Source organism: Triticum dicoccoides, chromosome 3B (genome assembly GCF_002162155.2).
Source record: "Triticum dicoccoides isolate Atlit2015 ecotype Zavitan chromosome 3B, WEW_v2.0, whole genome shotgun sequence".
NCBI lineage: Eukaryota > Viridiplantae > Streptophyta > Magnoliopsida > Poales > Poaceae > Triticum > Triticum dicoccoides.
In genome coordinates this window covers 389,913,765-389,923,106 of record NC_041385.1, presented here as the reverse complement: position 1 = coordinate 389,923,106, position 9,342 = coordinate 389,913,765, and the positions used below count along the sequence as shown (strand labels likewise).

Here is a 9,342-nt window from a genome sequence, read left to right as displayed (position 1 = left end):
AATGAATCAAGTTGATCAACACACAAAGCATAGAAGATGTACCGAGAGGGATCAAGCGATCCCATGGTATGGTAAGCATGGTCTTCGTGAGAGTTCTTTGTGGGGTTAGGTTGCGGTGTGCAAGTTCAAGTAGGATCATCATGAAGAGATCATATGCTTGAAGCTTGCCATCCATTGTGGCGACAATGGACTTGTGAAGATGTGCAGAAGAGTGGCTCACCCATAGTGGAGTATGGGGGAGCAATCTACTAGTCTTCATCGAGCCAACGCAATCAAGAAAGGTGGTCCATCTTGAGGAGGAGAAGATCGTCATCATCTAGCTCAAGTGGATCATGTGCAAGGCAAAGGTTTTCCCTTAATAGGTTTTCTATTTTACCGGTCTCACGGTAGTTGTGGGAGACCGGGTTATAGGATCGATTGCCGTACTATCAAGGGGGGCTCTCGATGAGTTGCTTGATCGTATCGTTCGTAGAGAGCTCAAACCATTGCATCCTTGCATCATCTTTTTGGTTCTTGTTTGGTTCTTCTTGTGAGATTTGGAGCTTATGGTCATTTTTATGACAAGCTCGAGTTCATCGAAAACGGACTTCACATGCATCTTCTATGATGTTTTCGATGTTGGAGGGTATGCCGGTTCTTCTCGGTTGGGGGTTTCACTCCTTTGTTTGCTAAGCATACCTCCCCTGCCTCTTCGCTGTTTTGATGCTACTCGTCTTGCTCTACCCAACAAGCTTGAGTTTGCTCAATTCGGAGCTCATATGAAGAAGTTATGGCAGTTCTGGTTTTCCTTGGAGTATTCTTTGTTTTTGTGGTTGTGGCATAAGGTTGGCGCCAGCGGTAGTACCGCGGGGCCGGAGCGGTAGTACCGCTTATCGCCACAAGCGGTAGTACCGCTGTCCCACAGCGGTAGTACCGCCCATGGCCATAAGCGGTAGTACGGCTCCGGTTCCGCGCTGGTACCGCCTCGATTCGAGACCGATGTTTTTCGTGTCGGGTTTCGCGGTACTAGGAGCGGTAGTAGTGGCGGTAGTACCGCTCCAAGCGGTAGTACCGCTCTTACTCCCGTGGTAGTACCGCTCTGGGGCCACGGCCATGTCTTCCTCGTCAGCGCGATAGTACCGCTGGGTGGGAGCGGTAGTACCGCTCTCAGCGGTAGTACTGCCCTGCCCTAGCGGTAGTACCGCTCTGTGCGGGGATGTACAGTGGGGTAACGGTTGGATTTTTCCCCTCTTATAAAAGGGGGTCTTCTTCCCCAATGAACCTAATCCCTTGAGCTCGTGTTCTTCCCCCATTGTTGACCTTCTTTGAGCTTGCTAACTCTCAATCCCTCCAATGTTTCTTGCTAGTTCTTGAGGGAAAAGAGAGAGGAGATCTAGATCCATGTTTCCACCAATCACTTTCTCCTCTAAGTGAGGGGAACCCCTTGGATCTAGATCTTGGAGTTCTTCGTGTTCTTCCTTCGTTCTTACTCTCATTTTCCTCCCTAGCATTAGTCGCTTTGGTGGGATTTGGGAGAGAAGGACTTGGGCACTCCGTGTGCCCTTGCCATTGCATTTGGTGCATCGGTTTGAGTTCTCCACGTGATACGTGGAAGTTACAAGTTGAGAAGCTTATTACTCTTGGGTGCTTGGTGCCCTTGAGCTTGTTCATCTTGGGTGCTTGGGCGCCCTAGACGGTTGGTGGTGTTCGGAGCTCAATCATTGTGGTGTAAAGCTCCGGGCAAGCGTCGGGGTCTCCAATTAGGTTGTGGAGATCGCACCGAGCAATTTGACGGGTACCGGTGACCGCCCCCAAGGGTTGCCAAAGTGTACGGGTTCGGTGACCGCCCCCAAGGGTCGCCATTTGTACGGGTTCGGTGACCGCCCTCAAGGGTCCCTTAGTGGAATCACGGCATCTTGCATTGTGCGAGGGCGTGAGGAGATTACGGTGGCCCTAGTGGCTTCTTGAGGAGCATTGTGCCTCCACACCGCTCCAAACGGAGATTAGCATCCGCAAGGGTGTGAACTTCGGGATACATCGTCGTCTTCGCATGCCTCGGTTATATCCTACCCGAGCCCTTTACTTATGCACTTTACTTTGTGATAGTCATATTGTTCTTTGTCATATATCTTGCTATCACATAGTTGCTTATATTGCTTAGCATAAGTTGTTGGTGCACATAGGTGAGCCTAGTTGTTTTAGGTTTTGTGCTTGACAAATTAACCGCTAGGTTTATTCCGCATTTGTTCAAGCCTAAACTGTAATTATTTTAAAAAGCCTATTCACCCCCCCCCCTCTAGGCGACATCCACGATCTTTCAACCTCAAACTCCTTGCTCAGACACCCCTTCACTCTCTTTATTTCCTCATCATCATCTCCGGTGATGATGATATCATCAACATACACTGCAACAATGGTGATCTTCTTATTAGTGTGTCTATAGAACGCCGTGTGATCACCATTACATTGGCCATACCCCATATACCAAACAGCTCGTCTGAACCTATCAAACCATGCCCTCGGCGATTGCTTCAGACCATATAAGGATTTCTTCAGCCTGCATACCTTCCCCATAGTCTGTTCTGTGCCAAAACCTGGCGGTATCTCCATGTATACCTATTCTTTCAAGTCACCATGTAAGAAGGCATTCTTGACATCTAACTGGTGCAATTTCCACCCAAAGTTTGCAGCACACGAAACCAATACCCGTACCGTGTTCATCTTTGCAACTGGAGCAAATGTCTCATCATAGTGAATTCCATAAGTTTGACTATATCCTCTCGCGACCAATCTAGCCTTATACCGTTCCACCTTGCCCTCGGTATTCTGCTTCACGGTAAAAATCCACTTACAACTGACTACTTTCTTTCCTGCCCGCAATGTGGTTAGCACCCATGTCTTGTTTTTTTAATGCTTCTAACTCCTGTATCATCGATTCACGCCACTTCGGATCTTGCTTTGCAGCCTTCCAATCCTTAGCGATAGACACAGTTTGCAGAGAGGCAACAAACGCCTTATATGAAGGTAATAAAGCCTTGTAAGACACAAAATTGCCAATATCAAGGACATCACAAGCATCATCCTTTGGCAGAGCCTTCCTTGCTACCTCACCCTTCCTTGTCCCTTCACGTGTAGGTTTTCGCAACGCAATGAGCAGCTCCACTGTGTCAGATGATCTTGCCTCCTTGCTGCTCCCCATGCACTCTTGCCTCACTGCCTTGCTGCTCCCCTTGCACTCTTGCCTCCCTGCCTTGCTGCTCCCCCTGCACTTGTGGTTGCCGCCGAGAGTACACCAGGGTATTGTCTGCCATCGATCCTGAACAGGAACCTGGAGAGCACCAATCTTAAGTGTATCGACAGTTGGCTCGACATGAGCCCGCACATCATCATCAGTGATGGTACTAACCGGAATTGTACCCACTATTGGTTGAACCTGAGCCTACACATCATTATCAGTGTTAATGTCCACAGAATCACCGTGAGTATGAGACACATCATTCTCCCCCTCTTGACCATCATGCACAGGGTGTAGGTGGTCAAGCTCTGCAAACAGCAGACTGAGATCAGTCGGGTCACCATAGAATGGCTCAGACTCCCTGAATGTAACGTCCATACTTACAAACCTGCGTTTTTCAGAGGGACACCAACATTTATACCCCTGCTGACTAGACGAGTATCCCAGAAAGACACACTTCACTGCCCGAGGATCAAGCTTGCCAACAGATGGTCGGTGATCACGAACAAAGCAGGTACTGCCAAACAACTTTGGGGGAACAACAAACTTATTATCTCCAACGATCAACTCAGACGGAGATTTCATGCCAAGTATCCTGGAAGGTGTTCGGTTGATCAAGTATGTGGCTGTCATAACTGCATCATCCCACAAGAACTTAGGCACATTCATGGTAAACACCAACGACCGATCAACCTCAAGAACATGACGATTCTTCCGTTCGGCCACTCCATTCTAAGGGGGGTGTCCGGACATGAAGCTTGATGAAGAATCCCATGGTCAGCCATGAAAGCCCCAAAAATGTTGTTCACATACTCCGTTCCATTGTCCGTCCTGAGCACCTTGACCTGTACGTGAAACTGGTTCTTTACAAGAGCATGGAAGTTCTGAAAACAGCTAAACACCTCATCCTTGTGACGCATCAAGTAAATCCAAGTCATGCGAGAATAGCAGTCAATAAAGGTAGCAAAATACTTCTTCCCATTCATTGACACCACTGGGCTAGTCCATACATCCGAATGAATAAGCATAAAAGGAGATATGCTCCTGAGCCCCTTACTCACATATGAGGCCCATGTGTGTTTTGCATATTCACAAGCATCACATGTCAGCTTGCCTTTGCCTATTCCACACATAACATCCGGAAATATTCTACTCATCTTATCAAAAGATACATGCCCCATCCTACAGTGATGGATCATCGCCTGCTTCTCCTTATCCTCCATGGTCGCAGCACACACCAAGTCCGTCTGCACCTCCTGGTCCATGTACCAGAGCCCCCTACACCTGGTGCCAGTCCCAACCGTCTGGCTCGTCTGTCACACCTGTATCAAGCAATCGAACTTGTTAAGGATCACACGACAGTCCATTTGATCAATGAATGCACTGAAAGAGACCAAATTGATAGGAAAGGTGGCACATGATAGGGAAATGGTCGGAGTACACTTTACTGTACCAACCCCTATGACTGGTTGTTTTGTGCCATCAGCCGTTTGTATAGTGCCCATGTGAGAGGGAGGATGCTTAGTGTAAGACTCGAACACACAGGAGTTACTAGCAACATGCTTAGATGCTCCAGAGTCAAGAACCCACTCTGGAGCACTCTCATTAGTAGCAAGAGATGCTCTTTCCGGATTACCTTCATCAGTGGAGGCCCAATGAGCAAAGTCTCCATAGACAACATCATCTACATCTTTGCCTTTGGACGTCCCAGTGTCTCCTGCAACGGCCATGTGAGCCCTCTGACCCCCTGAGTGTCCTGAGTAGCCACCTCTACCTCTAGAAGCCTGGCCCTATGAGGTCTCTGAGTATCCACCTCTGCATCTAGCACTTCTACCTCTGCCTGGTCCCCCTCTGTTATATCCCCTGCCTCTGCCACGAGTTGGACATTCTCTCTTCCACTGATCTACCTCCCCACAGATATGACATTTGGTGGGATCTCCCCACTCCATGCGCTCAGTGACTGCAAATGTCGAAGCTTGCACAACCTTCATGTCTGCATGCTCAAAGGGATAGGCACACCTCCTCTTGAGTCATCACTGCAATAGCTTCAGTAATGGTAGGCAGACTAGGTTAGTGCAACATGGAAGCCTTCCTGCCATCAAAGCAACCTTTGAGGCCAGTCAAAAAATTTAGCACACGCCTGCGTGCCATCCACTTATGCCCTGACTCAATTGAAGCCGCATCATAGAGTTCCAGGGGATCGCAGTTATCCTGGTCAGCCCACAGAGCCTGCAGTTTTGCCACGTATGTCATCACTGACATGCCATCATCTTGGCGCAGCAACCTAATCTTGTCCTCAATCTGAGCAATGAGCATGACATTGCCCTTGCCAGAGTATTGAGTGGACAGAATCTTCCATATCTCAGCAGGTGAGGATAGCCACTCCACAGAGCGTCGAATGGAGGGCACCACGGAGTTCAACAACCACACCATAAGTACAGAGTGGATAACCTTCCACCTCTTGCCCTCTGCACTACTCTTGTCCCTTGGTTCTACGACGGTGCCCAACAAATATCCATCAAGCTCCTTCTGCTCCACAGCCCACAAAGCCCTCCTGGACCAGCTCAAATAATTTGTTGCCCCCTCTAGCTTCATGTCCAGGGGCGACATTTCAAGCTTGTGAGCCACTTCCTGTCGAGGAACGATGGCCCCAAAGTTTGACTCCGCGAGGATCTTAGCGAGCTTCTCCAAAGCCTCGGCAAGACCAGTTGGTTCAGCCATCATTTGGCGGGATAAGCAGCATCAACAAAACTCAGCCTCAGAGAGTCTTCTTTCCAAGGAGCACCACCACCACCACCACAACACCAAGCTCACAACAGCAAGTCCATAGAGAAAAAAAATCTTTGTAAAGCACACAAGCGGTCCAGCCGAGGCTCTTCCTGTTCCAGAACGAGCAGTCCAGCAGGCAACCCCTCTTTCTTCCTCTACCGCAGCACCAAGAAGCAGTCGCACAAGCACCAGCAGCTCAACAAGCTTCCAGGTACAGCAGAAGGCAGCAGCAGCTGCTGCAGTTTCCTCCTCTGTTCAGCAGCAGCTCCCTGCCTCAGCCTGACTCGCACGCAGCCCAAATCCGCCGCCACCTTCTTCCTCCTCCTCTTCTTCCCGCCAACACCTCCGCCAGCCATTGGCCCTGCACCGTCAGCAGCAGCCCTGACGTGCCTTGCGTCGCGCGCTCGCAGCACGCGCACAGCCGCCTCTCCTCGAAAGAAGGCAGCGCCGCCGCGCGCACCTCCGCCAGCAGCCCCGCTGGTCCTCTCCAGCGCACCTCTGCCGTCGTGGCCTGCCCCCTTCCCGTCAGCCCTCAAGCCCCTCCGTCACCGGCATCTGATACCATGTTGAATCATGGGGGGTACCTTTAGACAGGGTTCACTCTCGTGTCTGGTCGCTCGCGTGGGTTTGGTGTCTGTGGCGGCTTGCACGGGACAGGGGGAAGAGGGGCTCCTCTTCTAGGTCAGCACCTCTCATGGGCTTGGGCCCAAGAGACAGATCTTGATGGGCTTGGGCCCAAGAGACAGATCTTGATGGGCTAGGGCCCATACCGGTTCAACAAAAAATAACGCTCATTTTTTTTATCCATGAGCTGCACGTTTAATGAACTTTGTACACAAGGTAAAAGGAGCTCAATGCATGCTCAACGGGTCATCGTACTATAAACGTTGATTATTGCAACAAAATCCAGAGGCTTGAAGGCTGAAGGTGAGTCTTAGATACCAAAAAACGGACGCTGCTTCGGTGCCGTAACTGCACCTGCAGTTGGGTCAATGGCATGTGGGCCAGCCATCTGTTAGGCCCACATGTCACTGGCCCAACTGCAGGTGCAGTTATGGCACTGAAGCTCAGCACATCTCCAGACAGGCTACGCGAACAAAACAGCCCCTTGGTTTTGGAGCAATCATTTAGTGTGCGCGAGAATATCTCCAGAATAGACTCCACCATCATAATTTTGCATCTAAAAGGCAACCGTTTCCTAGAGACTGGAGTTACTCAAAAAATTTGGCTACGAAATGTCGACGTATCATCACGCCAAGCCATACTATTTGTGCCAGCTAACAGCGCTAGATTGACAATAAAATATACCCTTGCTGGAATTGCAGGGGGAGAAAAGACATCCAAGGCCAGCAGGAGAACTGATGAAATCACCACAAACGAGGGAGAGACTCTGCCCTGATGATCTCCTTGAGAAGAGCCTTCTCCTCATTGATTTTGCTCTTCTCAGCAGCGTCACGTGGTTTGCTCTTCCGCTTCTCTTCCAGCATCCACTTGTAGACCTTGCGCTGCTCATCTTCGGATAAAGGTGGGAGTACTCTTTTCGGCGGAGGAGCAGGCTCTGCATGCTTAGCAACTGCAGCAGGTGGGGCTGACAATGCTGCTGCAGCTGCTGCTGCTGCTGCGGTCTCAGCATTTTTCTTGTCCTGGTCTCGTTTGTAGGTCGTTGCAAATACATAAACTGCATGTTACAAGGATGTCAACTTACTGAAAGATGTGGGTAAACATCAGATAAAACAATAGTAAACCATACCGTACATCAGTTTCAATCATAACGCAGAAGGCATACCTACATGGATTGACTACGGTAAGTTCTTTAGCGCGCCTTGGTATAAACTAGGTCCTTGAATTATTAAGTGAAGTCGTGACCAGGCACATAAAAGAGAAAATGATGGAGTGCAATGACAAAAATACCTTCAACAGAAAATTAGTATGTATGTATCACATAACAAGCTCAACTAATACTTGCCTTAGGAGCGGCATTTGGTTATCAGTGGGCCTTCACAGGCATGAGCCAACTGAACAGTAGCAACAGCACTAAATAATGATGTAGTAGTGGCAATGTTGTAGCATAGTGGCCATAAACTGGAAATGTGCAAGTTCTCAATAGACTTAGCCAAAACTCAATTTTATTTTCGCCTCCTTTACCACATATTTTCTCTCTTGTAACCAAAACAAACTGCAGCCTACCAATGCATTATGTTTCTCTGCTGCAACCACAGTAATCCTTGCAAAGCTATGGGTTTCTGTTTCGAAAATAGAAGGGAAAACACCTGAAGGTTGCTACCAATTGTTTCTGTGTTTTGATCGAAACAAAAATAATTTGTTTTGCACTTTCTTACCACATACTACATCCCTCATTTAATCTTGTCTTAAGTCAAACATTTTAAGATTGACCAAGTTTATAGAAACAAATATCAATATCTAGAATACAAAATTAATATAACTACATCTATGATGAAATATGTTTCCATAATGTATGTATTGTGTATTGTAGATGTAGATAATCTTTTCAAACGAAATACGCATTGTGTACATGGAAGGAGTATTTTTCAAATCGTGATCATATATGCTCAGTGAAAAAAATAGCATGCTATAGCAAAATAGCGCCGGCCTTAAAATCCACTATTAGCATGCTTAACCGCGCTATAGCATATGTTATTAGCGAGACATTGTACACTGATTTATTTAGCGAGCCATTCCTAGCAAGCCATAGTGTACTATTTTTTTCAGTGTGTATGCTACAGTACGTTCATTACTTTTAAGAGAAAATATATCCTGCCACAGCTAAAGAAGGTAACAACAGCACTGTGCTTATTGGCAATGTTGTAGCTGGCATAAATTACCCTGAAGGTTGCTACCGACTGTTTTGCGCTTTCTTACCACATACTCCCTCCTTCCACTTATACCAATTAATCCTGTCTCAAGTCAAAACATTTCTAAGTTTGACCAAGCTTATAGAAACAAATATCAACATCTAAACCATAAAATGAAAATCACTTGATCTATCAAGAAATATGTTGAACGTGACATATTTGTATTGCTATTCCTATCTTCTCTAGCCTTGTATAGTTGACTCCTAGAGATATGGTAGGATTAGTTTCCTTGTCACGCAAGATATCCTGTGTATATATTGTGACCGACTCCCTGGAATACAATTGAGTTGCACCAAATATTCTCTCTACATGGTATCAGTTTACCGAGATCTTCTCTCGCTTCCGCAACCCGCAGCTGCCGCACCCTCCCATAGCCGCCGCTGCCGCCAACTCCAAACCCTACAGCTGCCGCCGCCGCTACCTCTCCCGTAGCCGCCGCCGCCGCCTCCCTCCTCCCCAAAACCCTACGCCGCCGCTGCTTCCCTT

The 9,342-nt window shown here is 48.0% G+C and overlaps 1 protein-coding gene across 1 annotated transcript in view; it reads right to left on the bottom strand.

The window, feature by feature from the left end:
- Positions 1–7,076: 7,076 nt before the first annotated feature.
- LOC119276148 overlaps positions 7,077–9,342 on the bottom strand; it is a 6,758-nt gene continuing 4,492 nt past the window's right edge. The window contains exon 2 of the mRNA XM_037557142.1: positions 7,077–7,661. Coding sequence (XP_037413039.1) covers positions 7,351–7,661 — 311 coding nt within the window. The 3' untranslated portion in view covers positions 7,077–7,350. The remainder of the gene's footprint in view (positions 7,662–9,342) is intronic.